General features: G+C 34.9%; 1 protein-coding gene across 9 annotated transcripts in view; it reads left to right on the plus strand.

Moving 5' to 3' along the window:
- VPS13B (vacuolar protein sorting 13 homolog B) overlaps positions 1-17,828 on the plus strand; it is a 774,679-nt gene that overhangs the window by 322,944 nt on the left and 433,907 nt on the right. For all 9 annotated transcript variants that reach the window (XR_010837425.1, XM_067017180.1, XM_067017176.1 and 6 more), the window contains exon 22: positions 16,550-16,677. Coding sequence is in view for 8 of the 9 variants with exons in the window: in XM_067017180.1 (XP_066873281.1) it covers positions 16,550-16,677 (128 nt within the window). In the remaining variant the exon portion in view is untranslated. The remainder of the gene's footprint in view (positions 1-16,549; positions 16,678-17,828) is intronic.

Genomic DNA, 17,828 nt, shown 5'->3' on the forward strand with positions numbered 1-17,828 from the left:
TGAAAGGGAAAAATCTACAGCCAAGATTACTCTACCCAGCAAGGATCTCATTCAGATTCGACGGAGAAATTGAAACCTTTACACACAAGCAAATCTTAAGAGAATTCAGCACCACCAAATCAGCTTTATAAAAAATCCTAAAGGAATTTCTCTGGGTGGGAAACACAAGAGAAGAAAGAGACCTACAATAACAAACCCCAAACAATTAAGAAAATCGTAATAGGAACATACATGTCAATAATTACCTTAAATGTAAATGGATTAAATGCTCCAACCAAAAGACATAGACTGGCTGAATGGATACAAAAACAAGACACGTATATATGCTGTCTGCAAGAGACTCACTTCAGACCTAGGGACACATACAGACTGAAAGTGAGGGGATGGAAAAAGATATTACATGAAAATGGAAATCAAAAGAAAGCTGGGGTAGCAATTCTCACATCAGACAAAATAGACTTTAAAACAGACTATTACAAGAGACAAAGAAGGACACTACATAATGATCAACAGATGAATCCAAGAAGAAGATATAACAATTGTAAATATTTATATACCCAACATAGGAGCATGACGTCAATACCTAAGGCAAATGCAAACAGCCATAAAAGGGAAAATCGGCAGTAACAGGATAACAGTAGGGGGGTTTAACACCCCATTCTCACCAATGGACAGAGCATCCAAAATGAAAATAAATAAGGAAACACAAGCTTTAAATGCTACATTAAAGAAGCTGGACTTAAATGATATTTATGGGACAATCCATCCAAAAACAACCGAATACACTTTCTTCTCAAGTGCTCATGGAACGTTCTCCAGGATAGTTCATATCTTGGGTCACAAATCAAGCCTTGGTGAAATTAAGAAAAGTGAAGTCGTATCAAGTATCTTTTCCGACCACAGTGCTATGAGACTAGATATCAATTACAGGAAAAAATCTATAAAAAATATAAACACATGGAGACCAAACAGTACACTACTAAATAACCAAGACATCACTGAAGAAATCAGGAGGAAATCAATAAATAACTAGAAGCAAATGAAAATGAAAATACAATGACTCAAAACCTGTGGGTTGCAGCAAAAGCAGGGAAGTTTATAGCAACTCAAGAAACAAGAAAAATCTCTAATAAACAACCTAATCTTACACCTAAAGCAGCAGTTAGAGAAGCATGAGCAAAAGCAATTAGAGAAGGAAACAGAGGGAAGAACCAAAAAACCCCAATGTTAGCAAAAGGAAAGAAATCATAAAGAGCAGATCAGAAATAAATGAAAAAGAAATGAAGGAAATGATAGCAAAGATCAATAAAACTAAAAGCTGATTCTTTGAGAAGGTAAACAAAATTAATAAACCATTAGCCAGACTCATCAAGAAAAAAAGGGAGAAGACGCAAATCAATAGAATTAGAAATGAAAAAGGAGAAGTAACAACTGACACTGCAGAAATAAAAGGATCATGAGAGATTACTACAAGCAGCTATATATGCCAATAAAATGGAAAAGTTGGAAGAAATGGACACATTCTTAGAAAAGCACAATCATCCTAGACTGAACCAGGAAGAAATAGAAAATACAAACAGACCAAACACGAGCACTGGAGTAGAGACTGATTTAAAATCTTCCTACAGACAAAAGCCAGGGCCAGATGGCTTCACAGGCGAATTCTATCACATATTTAGATAAGACCTAACACCTATCCTTCTGAAACTATTCCAAAATATAGCAGAGGGAGGAACACTCCCAAACTCATTCTATGAGGCCACCATCACCCTGATACCAAAACCAGACAAAAATGTCACAAAGAAAGAAAACTACAGGCCAGTATCACTGATGAACATAGATGCAAAAATCCACAACAAAATACTAGCAAACAGAATCCAGCAGCACATTAAAAGGATCATACACCATGATCAAGTGGGATTTATCCCAAGAAGGCAAGGATTCTTCACTATATGCAAATCAGTGTGATAAACCATATTAACAAATTGAAGGATAAAAACCATATGATAATCTCAGTAGATGCAGAAAAAGCTTTTGACAAAATTCAACACCCATTCATGATAAAAACCCTACAGAAAGTAGACATAGAGGGAACTTACCTCAACATAATAAAGGCCATATATGAGAAACCCACAGCCAACATTGTTCTCAATGGTGAAAAATGAAATGATTTCCAGGAACAAAACAAGGTTGCCCACTCTCACCACTATTATTCAACATAGTTTTGGAAGTTTTAGCCACAGTGATCAGAGAAAAAAAAGAAATAAAAGGAATCCAAGTCAGAAAAGAAGAGGTAAAACTGTCACTCTTTGCAGGTGACATGATACTATACATAGGAAATCCTAAAGATGCTACCAGAAAACTATTAGAGCTAATCAATGAATTTGGTAAAGTAGTAGGATATAAAATTAATGCACAGAAATCTGTTGCATTCCTATACACTAATGATGAAAAATCTGAAAGAGAAATTAAGGAAACACATCCATTCACGATTGCAACATAAAGAATAAAGTACCTAGGATTAAACCTACTTAAACAGACAAAAGAACTGTATGCAGAAAACTATAAGACACTGCTGAACGAAATTAAAGATGATACAGACAGGTGGAGAATATACCATGTTCTTCTACTGGAAGAATCAACATTGTGAAAATGATTATACTACCCAAAGCAATCTACAGATTCAGTGCAACCCCTATCCAACTACCAATGGCGTTTTTCACAGAAGTAGAACATAAAATTTCACAATCTGTATGGAAACACAAAAGACTCTGAATAGCCAAAGCAATCCTGAGAAAGAAAAACGGAGCTGGAGGAATCAGGTTCCCTGACTTCAGACTATACTACAAAGCTACCATAATCAGTACAGTATGGTACTGGCACAAAAACAGAAATATAGATCAGTGGAACAGGATAGAAAGCCCAGAGATAAATCCACACACATATGGTCACCTTATCTTTGATAAAGGAGGCAAGAATATGCAATGGAGCAAAGACAGCTTATTCAATAATTGGTGCTGGGAAAACTGGACACCTACATGTAAAACAATGAAATTACAGCATTCCCTAACACGATACACAGAAAATAAACTCAAAATGGATTAAAGACATAAACATAAGGCCAGACACTATAAGACTCCTAGAGGAAAACTTAGGCAGAACACTCTATGACATAAATCACAGCAAGTTCCTTTTTGACCCACCTCCTAGATAAATGGAAATAAAAATAAAAATAAACAAATGGGACCTAATGAAACTTAAAAGCTTTTGCATAGCAAAGGAAACCATAAACAAGGTGAAAAGACAGCCCTCAATGGGAGAAAATATTTGCAAATGAAGCAACTGAGAAACGATTAATCTCCAAAATTTACAAGCAGCTCATGCAGCTCAACATCAAAAAAACAAACAACCCAATCCGAAAATGGGCAGAAGACCTAAATAGACATTTCTCCAAATAAGATATACAGATTGCCAACAAACACAAAAAAGGATGCTCAACATCACTAATCATTAGATAAATGCAAATCAAAACTCCCATGAGGTATCACCTCACAGCAGTTAGAATGGCCATCATCAAAAAATCTACAAACAATAAATGCTGGAGAGGGTCTGGAGAAAAAGGAACCCTCTTGCACTGTTGGTGGATATGTAGATTGAAACATTCACAATGGAGAACAGTATGGAGGTTCCTAAAAAAGTAAAAATAGAACTACTGTATGACCCAGCAATCCCACTACTGAGCATATACCGTGAGATAACCATAATTCAAAAAGAGTCGTGTACCACAGTGTTCATTGCAGCACTATTTACAATAGCCAGGACATGGAAGCAACCTAAGTGTCCATCGACAGATGAATGGATAAAGAAGATGTGTCACATATATACAATGGAATATTACTCATCCATAAAAAGAAACGAAATTGAGTTATTTGTAGTGAGGTGGGTGGACCTAGAGTCTGTCATACAGAGTAAAGTAATTCAGAAAGAGAAAAACAAATACCGTGTACTAACATATATGTGGAATCTAAAAAAGAAAAAACAAAATGGTTCTGAAGAACCTGGGGGCAGGGCAGGAATAAAGATGCAGACGTAGAGGATGGACTTGAGGACACGGCGAGGGGGAAGGGTAAGCTGAGACGAAGTGAGAGAGTGGCATGGACATATAAACAGTACCAAATATAAAATAGATAGCTAGTGGGAAGCAGCCACATAGCACTGGGAGATCAGCTCAGTGCTTTGTGACCACCTAGTGGGGTGGGATAGGGAGGGTGGGAGGGAGATGCAAGAGGGAGGAGATATAGAGAGATATGTATATGTATAGCTGATTCATTTTGTTTTAAAGCAGTAACTAATATGCCATTGTAAAGCAATTATACTCTATAAAGATGTAAAAATAAATAAAAAGATTATTCAGAAAGTAATCAGAGAACTTAATGAAAATATAGGTTTATTGAATTGCTATTTTCCCTTTTTTACTTTGTAAGAAAATTTATTTTTATTTCTAAACCTAAAATTTATGGGAAAAAGTTTTAGCAGGCTGCAGATTTTAGCATTCTACTTAATATTCAAATTATTTTGTAAGTTGTTTCTGTGCTATTCTGGGCCATACACAGAGTTTATAATCTGATATGATTTCTAAGCTTACTCTCCTAAAGGATTCCAATAGATGCCGGGTGATCATATGATATTTTATGGTGTAACCATAGACTTGAGTTTCTTAACGCTTGATTTTTTTCATGTTTCCCGAAACATCCCTTGATCAGTTGATGATCATTTTTTATGGACATATCTGATAATTGCAGTACTCACTTGGCCCTACTACATACCTGAATTTGTTGCATTGGTAGTGTTCATATGAGTCCTCAAGTAAATCATCAGCTCAGAAAGAAATGTAACTTAAACTTTTAAAAATATGTCTCCTACTGTGTGCAGCATAGTGCTTATAGTGTTTGCTGGTTTATTCCAAGAATGTGTTCAGTTGGTTAAGCAAACTAGGTTTATTAATTTTTATATTTAAATGTACTACAGCTTGTATAGCATACAAATAGTGTCTTTTCTTCTTGAAACCTTAATTGTCAAGAATTAAACCAGTGATTATTTCATATTTAATTTAAAAAAATACTTGTTCCCTTACCTCCTTGGTTCCTTTTTTATTTCTCTAGGACAGTGAAACAGGAGATTTATTTATGTATGGTTTCTTTCAATATGTTCAAGTTTTAGTCTCATGTTACTTTGAAGGTAGAGTATATAGACTCCACTGAATTTTGTCAGAGGAGGTAGCTTTAGAAGGTAAATTATTTTAATGTTGAGAAGTCACTTTTAAATTCTACATCATGTTGGAGTTATTTTAGTGTTGGAGTTATTTAAGGCAGTATCCTCACTGCCTTACTTCTTTCCTTTTTAAATGTCCTAGCCCAAGCCTGGATCAAAACAAAACAAAGTAGAAAAAACAAACAAATCTACTTGTTTTGGTTTCCTTGAACACAGCTGAGGCAGGCTCACATTTTGTTAAAAGCATTACAGTAGTAAGAGAATGAATTAAAACAAGTACAGAGAACACAGACTATTTGAAAATAGTTTATCTTTAGAGTATTAGTCTTCAAACTTTTTTCTCAGTACTTTCTTATCGGTAAAAAATTTCAATTAAGCACCTGTAGTACATCATTTATTGATTTATGCATTAAATGTGTGTATCACTATATTAATATATTATAGAGCATGTAAGAAAATTTTAATTTTAAAATTTAAGTCTTATTCTGATAGAATTTTAATAATACATCAATAATATTGTAGTGAGAGTAATATTGTGCTTCATTTAAAAATACTTTAATTATACTTTAATACTTTAATACTTTAATTATGCTTTATACTTTAATTATAACAGAATATTAAACTTTAATTTAGTTTAATATTCTGTTATAATAACAACTTAAAGATTTAATTCTTAATTTATTTCAATAGTTAATTTTAATGGCTGACATAATTGAAAAGCCACCTCACTGCAATTCATTGATCCGAGAGGGGAAATGGCGTCATTGATTCCCTCAGGACACTTATTTTTCATTCTTATCCATTTTGAAACTGTCTAGTACGTTTCCATCTTTCTTATATAAATAAGGTATTCTTTCCATCTTTAATGGAAAGATGTTGCCTTTTTCTTTTAAATAAGTTAGTGGCATCTTTATGTATTAATATTTTTTAGTTAGTGGTATCTTTAATTTGTACGTTTGGCCATGTGTGTTTTACAGGAATCTTTTAAAAGTATATATCCAAATTATGAGGATTAATTTAGTTAAAGGTACATAATATAATTTAGTTAAATGTAGATAACAAAATTTATAAATTTGAGTAACTGTGTATATGTAAATTGTAATATGCCACATTTAACTGAAAACAGAGAGAAGGGCCCCTGCCAGTTCCTTCCTGTTATTGAACGTCTACTCTTCCTTCAGTATATTTAATGTAGTATTATGTATTTCCTTCTGACATGGGGAAGAGCCTCAGTGTTATTCTACTTTACTAAATATCAACTGTATATCTTTCTCATTTTTAGATAAAAGTAAATATGAATAAATATTCTCATATTTGTCCCCTGCAGCTCAGTGGATGGTCTCGTAGTTTTGTGCACCACAAAACTTTTGGAGGACACTGCTATATTGGGATCCTATTATCTGGAAGTTTAGCATAACCTAGAGAAAGTCTGTCATATGGGGCCCAGGTGGGAGGGTCCCAGGGAGCCAAGTTGAACTGAGAAAAGTATTGGCTAGTGTAAAGTATTGGCTAATGTAGTTCAGGAAATCTTCTGGGGTGGAGAATAGATTAGAGGAGTAAAAATAACAATACCATCTCCCAATATGCAGACTTAGTGAGAAAGGCACTGGGATAATGACCAGTAAATGTGGTAATGGAAGGAGTGAGAACCAGGTGAGCTAGGCAGAGCATGAAGGTGAATAGTTCTTGAGGAAGTAAGCCCCATGATACTCTTAAAGCATTTTGTGGCACTTTGGAGCCTATGCAGGCTGTGTAATGATACTACAAGGGCTGGGCATGTGCAACTACTAACATTGCCGGGTTTTCTCCTAATAGGTGATTCCTTTACAAGAGAAGACACATTTCTAATTAGAAAGGGCTCTCTGATAGCAAGAGACAAAAACTGTATTCAAATGATTTTTTTTTTTTTTTTTTTTTTTTGGCGGTACGCGGGCCTCTCACTGTTGCGGCCTCTCCCGTTGCAGAGCACAGGCTCCGGACGCGCAGGCTCAGCGGCCATGGCTCACGGGCCCAGCCGCTCCACGGCATGTGGGATCTTCCCAGACCGGGGCACGAACCCGTGTCCCCTACATCGGCAGGCGGACTCTCAACCACTGCGCCACCAGGGAAGCCCTCAAATGATTTTAAGTAAAAAAAAAAAAAAAAAAATGGGGGGTGGTATTTATTGATTCTGATAACCAAAATGGTAAGAAAGGCAAATACAGTATAAATCTTTTCTTTTGAATGACTTAGACTTCACACCATGAGAACTCTTGTCTTTTCATGTTGGCTTCTCTTTCTCTTACTGAACATATTTTTTCTTTGACCTAGCAGTGTACATGGCTGTGGTACCTCTGGACTCATGTACTTAACTCTCTCTGATCAAATAGATAGTGATCTGGTGCAGTCTTTGTTGAAAAACTACTCGAAGTGTTTTTTGTTTGGCCTCTTATGGCTCAAGTGCAGACGTCTTGGATAATCACTGTGGCCAAGGAGGTTAGTAATTATGATTTGCCCAGTGGCAGCAGGTTGGGCCATGTGTCCACTTCTGTGTTCAGGGGCATGATACATGATACCAGAATATGTAGGGATAGCAGAAAGATGGTTCCTGGGGATAATTTTTGAGAGTCAGTCAGCTATCCCAGTTCATGTCTACTAATTTTTCATTTTATAGTTAGTCACAGCAGCTTTAAAACACAAAATGTTGATTATATAACAGACTCACTCACATTCACGCATTTCTGTTTCGATAGGAATAAGGTAAATGAATTATGAAGGTATTGCACACATGAATCGAGGGCAGGGTGAGAAATAATTTAGAAGAGAAAGACATGGAATGCATAATATTGCAGACTTTATGACAGGTTTTCATTTGTTTTGTTTCTCCACCTAGAGTTTATTCAATTGGGGAAAAGGAAGGTGTTTTGTTATATACAGTTTTGAAAATACAGTTCTGCTTTTCACAATTTATTAATTTTGCAACTTTGTTTCATTATAAACAATTTTTTAACAGATCATTAGTTATCGTAACACAATCTAAAACCTGTCAGTTAATTTTAAAGGTCTTTGAGAACATATTGTGATGTTAATAAGTGCATAGAAAGTTTTTCAAATATAAAGTTTTTCTTTGGAAATAAGTAAGTTATTCTAGTTTTTACACAAACTGGCAAGAATTCAGCAAAAGTTCAACCAAATTGTTTTGTATGCAGTCTTCTCCCCACCTCCCCTCCCTTTTTGCAGTCAGAACAAGATTATAGTTTCCAGATGAAATTCTGAATGTCACATAGTGATGACATATATTTTCCTGGTTGGCTCGGCATGAGATGCAATTTTGCATGCCATGTCACGCTGACTTGCAGAATCCAAAAGCCATTATTTCCCAAGGGGCTTTCAGGAGTGATAGTATCAAATGTAGTTTGTATTTTGATGAAAACTCTCGGGCATTATTGCAGTTTCTATGGCAAGTTGCTTAAAGGTTTATGTATTATCCAAACTCCACAAATTTAAAAATAGAATTACTATGTAAAGGTCACTTTTTCTTCACGTTATTTAATTTTATATTGCCAAATAGAGTTGCCAAGAATCATGATCAGTGTAAAATATAGATCGAGAATTAGAAAGGTATAGTAGAAAAACCAGTAGATTAGTGACCAAAAAACCCAGTTTTTGACCCAGTTCCTCTCCCTTTTCAACCTAACCTCAGACAGCCACATTTTTTATTCATTTATAAAATGGTAATAAGTGTACCCAACTATCTCACAGATTTAAGTCTTGTTATAAGACTTAAATAAAGTAAGATATGTGAAAGTTCTATAAAGTGGTAAAATACAATTCAGATAAAAAGTAAAGATGACTTTTTTTATGTTTGCATTTTAAAAGGAAAGCTATAGGGTTCAAGCAAGGTGAAGCTTATTTTATCTATTAGTTTTTGACACTGCAGTGTAATTTTATTTTTTCTTTATTTGATCTTAATCATCGTAAAGCTGCCTTAAAACCCAGTATTTCCATTCATGCCTACATAATAACATGTATTTCACACTGATGATCTTTCTATTTTACATGTTTTAACTGGCTTGCTTTATTATACCAGTCTTTTCTTTTCTTTTCTTTTTTCTTCTTCTTTTTTGTTTTGGGTTTTTTTGTGTTATGCGGGCCTCTCACTGTTGTGGCCTCTCCAGTTGCGGAGCAGAGGCTCCGGACGTGCAGGCTCAGCGGCCGTGGCTCATGGGCCCAGCCGCTCCGCGGCATGTGGGATCTTCCCGGACCAGGGCACAAACCCGTGTCCCCTGCATTGGCAGGCAGATTCTTAACCACTGTGCCACCAGGGAAACCCTTTTTTCTTCTTCTTTTTTTAAAGGTGTCTCACATTCAGTTGCCTAGACATCTCTGTGTATCTTACAGGCCCCTAAAGCCTAACGTATCAAATCTGTACAACTCTGTACCTTCCCCTACCACTATTGACCATGTTGCTCAAGGCCGAAACCCAGGACTCATCCTTGTGTCTCCTCCTCCTGTCCATTCTGCCTCCAAGTTATAGTCTTTTTGTTTCAATCTGTTTGTGTGTTGCTTCCCTAGTCAGAACCATATAATTACTTATACACAATAAAGTGAGGGTGTCCTAATTAATCTCACTGGCGTCGTTTCCAGATTCTCTCATCATCAATTGTCTAGATGACAGCAAGAGTCATCTTATTAAAAATCTAAATTGGATCATTTTATTCCCTACTTGAAATGCTTTTGTGACTTCCTATTGCACTTAAGATAAAATCCAAACTCCTTACCAAGGCTTACATAGTTTGACCTGACCTAGTCTCTGTTGGGTTCTTCTATTCCATCTTATGTCATTTTTGTTACATTGATCCTCTTTCATTCCTTCAAACACTACATGCTTTTTCTTGCCTGGGATCTTTTGTATATTCTGTTTCTGTTTCCATTGCTCTTTTCATAACTATGTACTTTTCATACTCTGAGTTTTTATTTAAATGTTACCCTCTCAGTAAAGGAAACTTTCCTTTTCAGTCTTTCTAAAATAGGTCTGTGCCACTCCTCAGAGATACCCTACCATAGCACCTCTTTTCTCTCCTCATAATGTTTATCATAGTTTTCCCTTTTTTTTCTGTCTCTTCATCCAGAGTGTATGTCAAGGGCTGTATTTGACTAATACACTTTTGTACTCTCAGAATCTAACAGCTCTTTCTGGCATTGAGCAAACAGTAAATAATTGTTGCATGAATGAATAAATTGTTTTTCTTTTTAAATTTTTATTTAGGGGCTTAATAATCATGTTCCTTAACATTATTTATCTTCTGTCCTTTAATTGATTTAAATTGATGTCCTGTAACTTTTCAAATCTATTCCCAGATTTCCCAGGGATATTTATTGAATATTTGGGAGAAGGTAGCAGCCTGTGGTACACTTCAAATTGGTACACATAGTCTTTCCTGCTACATCAGAAATTTACGTATATTTAAAAATGTTTAACTATGATAGTAGTCCAGGTACAACCTGAGATATTGAGGTAAATTTTTATCTTTAGTCAGATAATCAGTAATTATAACTTTGAGTTCTTTCAGTGTTCTTAGCTCTGTGCTAAGTACTTTGGGAAATTATGAGATTATAGAGGAAGGGCCAAATCTAATTTGGGGAATTCAGTGACCATTTCTCAGGAAATGGCATTTAAGGTAGAACTATAAAACAATAGGTTGATTGTGATAGAAAAGGAGTCATTTTGTTTCAGATCTGGTAACCTTCAAGTTCTTTTTTATATCTTATAATCAATTAATTTTTAATCATTATTCTCTGTATTTAAAGTACTTTAATGAACTTTTTAATATACATTACAACATTTAACATGAACAGTATTCTTGACATTGGATATAATTATTATTAACTTCTGACACTTAGATTAAATTGCTTTCCCAAAGCCATATGGCAACTGGCACAGCTGAAACCATAAGTTGACTTTAAGTGTGGTACTTTTTGCATGGCATAAAAGTGAAGGAATAATATTGTACCAAGTTGGATGATACATGCCTAAGAAGTGATTATTTTAACTAGTAAAGTCTGGGTCTCAAAATTACCTTATTTATTGTTGAAAACAAGAAGTGTAATGGATATCAGACTACAATCTTAAATGTAGGGTTTATATAGCTCCAGTGAGAATGAACAAATATATTTTCTGAACTATTTGCAGTACCAAGATCCTTAGTAGAAATATACATTTATCATGTATTTGGTAGAAATGGAAGCCATTGCACAAGGTATGAAAAAACAGAAGAGGCATCATAGCATAGTAGTTAAAAAGCCTGGACTTTGGAGTTAGACTGCCTAGTTTCTTATTCCAGCTTTGCCGCTTATCAGCTGGGTGACTTAGGATAGGTTACTTAACCTCTCTGTGATCAGTTTCCATATCTGAAAACGGTGATAATAAGAGTAAATAATAGTGTCTTCCTCATGGAGTTGTTATGAGGTTTAAATTGGTGAATATTTGTAAAGCGCTTATAGCAGTCCCTGGCATGTAGTAGATGTTACAGAAGTTTCAGTTAAAGTATGGCTCAAGATTGGCAGTTTTATAGAGTATACATGTGCTACCTGTAAAATATACATGATTACAGAAAAATAATTTTCTCTTTTTTAAAAACAAACGTGTCTTTTAGATAATATGATGGATTGAAAATTAGTATATCCAGGAATCTAAGGAAAAAAATGGTTCTGAAGAATCTAGGGCAGGACAGGAATAAAGATGCAGACACAGAGAATGGGCTTGAGGACATGGGGAGGGGAAAGGGTAAGCTGGGACGAAGTGAGAGAGTGGCATGGACATATATACACTACCAGACGTAAAACAGAGAGCTAGTGGGAAGCAGCTGCATAGCACAGGGATATCAGCTGGGAGGAAGAGGCAAGAGGGAAGAGATATGGGAACATGTGTATATGTATAACCGATTCACTTTGTTATAAAGCAGAAACTAACACACCATTGTAAAGCAATTATACTCCAATAAAGATGTTTAAAAAAAAGAAAATTGGTATATCCAAAATAGTGTGTTTTTATACTTGTCATAGCCAGATCATGCTATTTAATGAGAATTTTAAACTGATTGTGGTTTTCATAGCTTTCTGGAAAGCACTTTTAAGCCACATATAGATTTCAGCACCTCCTTTAACTTCTTAAATCATTCTATCAGCAAATTCAGCATTTACAATAAATGTGTGGCTTTTTTGGTTAATAGTGACTTGAAATATTACTTAGCAATCAGGTAGTGGTGCCCCATCTGCTTGATAATATTATCATTTGTTAAATGGATTTATTTTCAGACTGTGATAACATTATTTATACAACACTAATATTCGGTATCAGTAGATTTTAAAATTTGACCATAAGCAACTTTTGTGGAAACCTTTGGTATCCATGGTTTCAAAGATTTTTAAAATTTTGTCTTGGGACTCCCCTGGTGGTCCAGTGGTAAAGAATCCGCCTTCCAATGTAGAGGATGTGGTTTCGATCCCTGGTCAGAGAACTAAGATCCCACATGCCGCAGGGCAACTAAGCCCGCACCCCGCAGCTACTGAGCTCGTGCGCCTCAGCGAAGATCCCACGTGCCGAAAACTACAGAGCCCACACTCTCTGGACCCCACGCGCCACAACTAGAGAGAGAAAACCCTGATACCACAACTAGAGAGAAGCCCTCATGCCTCAACGAAGACCCCACGTGCTGCAATGAAGACCCGATGCAACCAAAAAAAACCAAAAAAATTTGTCTGCATTTAAAAAATATATATTTATAGAATTTATTTTCTAGAGCAGTTTTAGGCTCACATTTAAACTGAGGGGAAGGTTCAGAGATTTCTCACATATCCCCTGCCCCTACACATGCGTAGTCACCCTCATTATCAAAATCCCCCACCAAGGTGGTACATTGTTATAATTGATGAATTTATATTGATACATCATTATCACCCAAAGTCCATAGTTTTCATAAGGGTTCACTCATGGTGTTATACATTCCTTCAGTTTGGACAAATGTATAATAACATGTACCCTCCATTATAGTGACATACAGAGTAGTTTCACTGCCCTAAAAATTCTCTGTGCTCTGCCTGTTGCTCCTGTCTCCTTACTATTGTCTCCATAGTTTTGCCTTTGCCAGAATGTCATATATTTGGAATCATACAGTATGCAGCCTTTTCAGATGGGCTTCTTTCACTTAGTAATATGCATTTAACATTCCTCCATGTGTGTTTTTTTTTTTTTTTTTTTTGGTACGCGGGCCTCTCCCTGCTGTGGCCTCTCCCGTTGCGGAGCACAGGCCCCGGACGCGCAGGCTCAGCGGCCACGGCTCACGGGCCCAGCCGCTCCGCGGCATGTGGGATCCTCCCGGACCGGGGCACGAACCCGCGTCCCCTGCATCGGCAGGCGGACTCCCAACAACTGCCCCACCAGGGAAGCCCCCTCCATGTGTTTTTATGGCTCATTTCTATTAAGTGATATGTAGTACTTCATTTTCTAGATGTACCACATTTTTTCTAGCAGTTCACCTACTGAAGGACATCTTGGTTGCTTCCAAGTGTTGGCGATTATGGATAAAGCTCTAAACAGCTGTGTGAAGGCTTTTATGTAGTTGGTGTACATTTAAGTTAGTTATTTAAATTGGTAGAGTTCTGTAATAAGTTTATGTAGCCATTTTCTTCTCATAACTGCTAAAATATAAAAGAATAACAATGAAGTCCAAGTAAATGGAAAGTAAATTAAGGTGTGTTTTATTTAAAATATTATAATAGGTAATTCATTGTTGTAAAACATTAATTATGAAATGTACGGTAAAAAGTTAAACACCTCCTCCCCCTTACCCCTCATCAATTCCATTTTACTGTCCTCAGAGGTAACCTGTCAAGGGTTTGTATTTTACCCTTCTGTAACTCTTTCTATGTATGAGATAGACAAATACATGCTCAAACTCACATACTGTTTTAAAAACCATATTTGGATTATACTACACACATATATTTTTTTTTCCACTTCATAAAATATCAAAAATATGATTTCTGTCATATGTTTAACTGTTCCTCATTTGTAAATGATTGAATTACCATCCTTATGACAGATATTCCAGAGTTAATTTAACCATTTCTTTTTTGATGGACAGATAAGTTGCTTAGCACTTTCTTTCTCCCCTTACCCCTCCCTCTGTCTGTTTTGCTATTTCAAATAATACTGCTGATACTAAACATTTTTATGAATTGTTGGTATGCATGTCTCATATGTTTTAGTATTTCTATAGCATAGGGTCTTAGAAATGAGATTATTTTTTAGAAAAACTTGCATGTTTAAATTTTGATAAATACAAAATGTCCTGTCTTGAAATTCCACTCTATGGACTATACTTATTTATATTCCTTGTATATGAAACATTCTAACGAGGAGCTTCGATAATGTCAGATTTTTAAAAATACGAATTAAGTCTTTAAAATGTTTGCCATATGACAGTTGAAAAGGATATCTGATTGTTGCCTTAATTTTTATTTCATTGTTAGCAAAGTTGAGCACCTCTTAATAAATTTATTGGCCAAATTATATTTTTCTATGAATTACGTGTTCATATTCTTTTCCATTTTTTGTTGTTGTTTATCCATATGCTACTTGGATATCTTCATCTGAACATGTAATGAAAATCTCAACCTGACCGTTCTAAAACTAAATTTCTTTTCCTCTTGATTCTCCTCCCCGTACAGCTCCATTCTTCCATTTGATCAGATGTAAAACCTTGGAGGCATCCTTGTTTTGCTTTTCTCTCTTAACTGTACTTCTAGTCCATCAGTAAATCATGTTGGCTGTATCTTGGAAATGGATACAGGAATTCACTGTTTCTTCCTACCTCCATTGCTACTACCATCTCTCACAACTTGTCTTCCTGTTTTAATACTTGATCTATGTAGACGGTTTTCTGCACAGTAGCTAGAGAAATTCTCTCAAAATGTCCATTAATTTCATGAATGTATTTAGAATCCATTTTCATATCCTGGCTCCCTCGAAGTAAAACCCAGCCTCCTTACCATGGCCTATGTAAGCCCTGTATGATTTGGTCTCTGTTGATAGCTCTGACCTTGTCTCCCACTTCTCTCTTACTTTGTTCTAGCCATCCTTGCTTTTATACTGTTGCTTGAAAATCCTAAGTACACTCCCATCCAGGGCCTTCACATTGTTGTTCCATCTGCCTAGAATGCTCTGCTTCCAGCTCCATGGGTCTCTCTCAAGCTGTTTTTGTTTCTTTTAAACAAACAATTTTTGAATTTCTAATATGTATAATGTGGTAGACTGTGGGATTATGAGAATAAAGCTTTATGCTCCATGCCGTTAAGATATTGTAAATCTGCAAATATGTGACCCAAATTGAGAGGAGAGGGAAAGCATGCCTAGATACAGCAATTGTCATTCTCATAGTGGTGATATAGTAGCAGTTACTTTGGAGACCGTCCTATGATCATCAAACTTCGTAAAAGTCTTGAAAAGCAAGATCTGATTTGTTTATTTTATGGTACTTAAAATAGCACTGATAAATTATATGTTTGCATTAACTTAAAATATAGAAATACATATGGATCTGTCCAGATATAATATATTGTTAAAAATAATTATTTAACTTCTGAAATTTACATTATAAAAATTGTCAAAGTTCTATAAGTTCTTTATTTTAGATGAACAAAATTTTTCATAATATATATCTGCTTTTTATGTGATCAATGCTGCTTTTGCTTACCATCAAAGAAAAAGAAAAAAAGAAAAAATAATTGAGAGATACTATGAGTAAGCTTTTGTTATCAGGAAAATTCACATACGGGAAGATACATTTTGTATCAATTTTGGATGAAGCAAGTGCTTTGTAGTTGAATTTTCTTTTTCATCAAGTAAGATTTTTATTGATGTATTAAATATTAACTTCATGCTGAGAAATGAACAGATTGTTAGGTTACAATTTAATAAATTTTCACAATGTAAACACATCCGTGTATTAAAAAAATAGAACATTACCGTTGCTCCACAAACCTACCTCCCAATCATCAATCCCTGACAAGTCATCAACACTCTCTTGAGTTTTAACAGATTAGGTTTGCTTGGTTTTGAATAATTGTAAAAATCAGTAATTCTTTAAGATAAAATGATCTAATATATTTTATAATCTCATATAGAAATTTTAATTTTAAACAGGGGAAGAAATAATATCGGATGTGTTTTCTGTATGTTTATGTGAAACTATAAGGTGCATTTATGTTAAATAACTCTAGCTATTCTTATTCTTAGAATCCAGACCATTGTCAGTTCCTGTGAAAGCCATGCTGAATATAGCTGAAAGCTGTAGAAGTCCTGAAGAAAGAATGAAGGAGTTTATTGGAGTTGTATGGAATGCAGTAAAGGGTCTCACACTGCAGGTAAAATGAAAGTTAGAAATATCATGGTTTTAATTTTTGTGATTCTTTTTAATTTTCAGTACCTTTAATATTGGTAAAAATTTTCTCACTGGTGACACTCATGTATACCATCTCATTTTCATAGTTTAAATGAAAACTATTAGAGCACTTTGCATATTATTAATAAAATGATATGAAACACATATGCTCTTCCTGATAAAGTTATAAAATTACACAAATTTTGAAATGTTATTTGAATTAAAAAATAATTCATTTTACTTTTTGTTTCTTTTAAGCATTATTTGAAATATTTTAAATGGTCAATATACCAATAACATTCTTATCTCAGTACTGAAATAAAAAACTTAGTTGGAATTAAAATAAAAGGGTTATCTAATTATTTTTTCCTACCTAATTATAAACCAAATATGAAAATGATAATTGTAACTATTTTATTATTTAATTTTCTTCTCACTTATTTTCACTTTTAAGTACACATAATTTAATCTTACTGAATTACACTTCTTCCAGATCATGTTTTAACTGATGAAAATACACAATTAAATGCTTATCTCATTTCATAGGAATTAGGTAAGGGTAACTCAACAGTTGTTCAGTTTTTGTATAGATTTTTTTCCTCTTTGAAATAAGATATGAAAGACTGATAACAGAGGCATCTTTATAGAATTTTATGTGTACCAGACAGTAATATCTAAGTACTGGGGCCTTCCATTTCTGTTTAAGATGTAGAAAATTGCAAAAGAATGTTGCTCCCACCTTATGAACAAGAAAACAAGGTAGATGATCTATAAAATTAAACCAGGTTGCTTCACCCACCTAAACTGCAAGATAATAAATATGTACTATTTTTAGCTGCTACATTTGTGGTAATTTGTTATGCAGTGTAGAAAAGTGATACAAATACCTATGCATAGCTATAATATAGTCTGATTACTATAACAAAACCTTATTAAATCACTTTTTAGAAATATATCAAAAAACATCTCTGGTTCCCTAATATCATCATGTAAATATGATTACAGTTGATCCTTGAGCAACGTGGGTTTGAACAGTGCAGGTCCACCTATATGTGGATTTTTTTCAATACTTCAGTACTACATGGTCCGTGGCTGGTTGAACCCATGGATTCAGAACAGTGAATACAAAGGATG

This window comes from Kogia breviceps, chromosome 17 (genome assembly GCF_026419965.1).
Source record: "Kogia breviceps isolate mKogBre1 chromosome 17, mKogBre1 haplotype 1, whole genome shotgun sequence".
Taxonomy (NCBI): Eukaryota; Metazoa; Chordata; class Mammalia; order Artiodactyla; family Physeteridae; genus Kogia; species Kogia breviceps.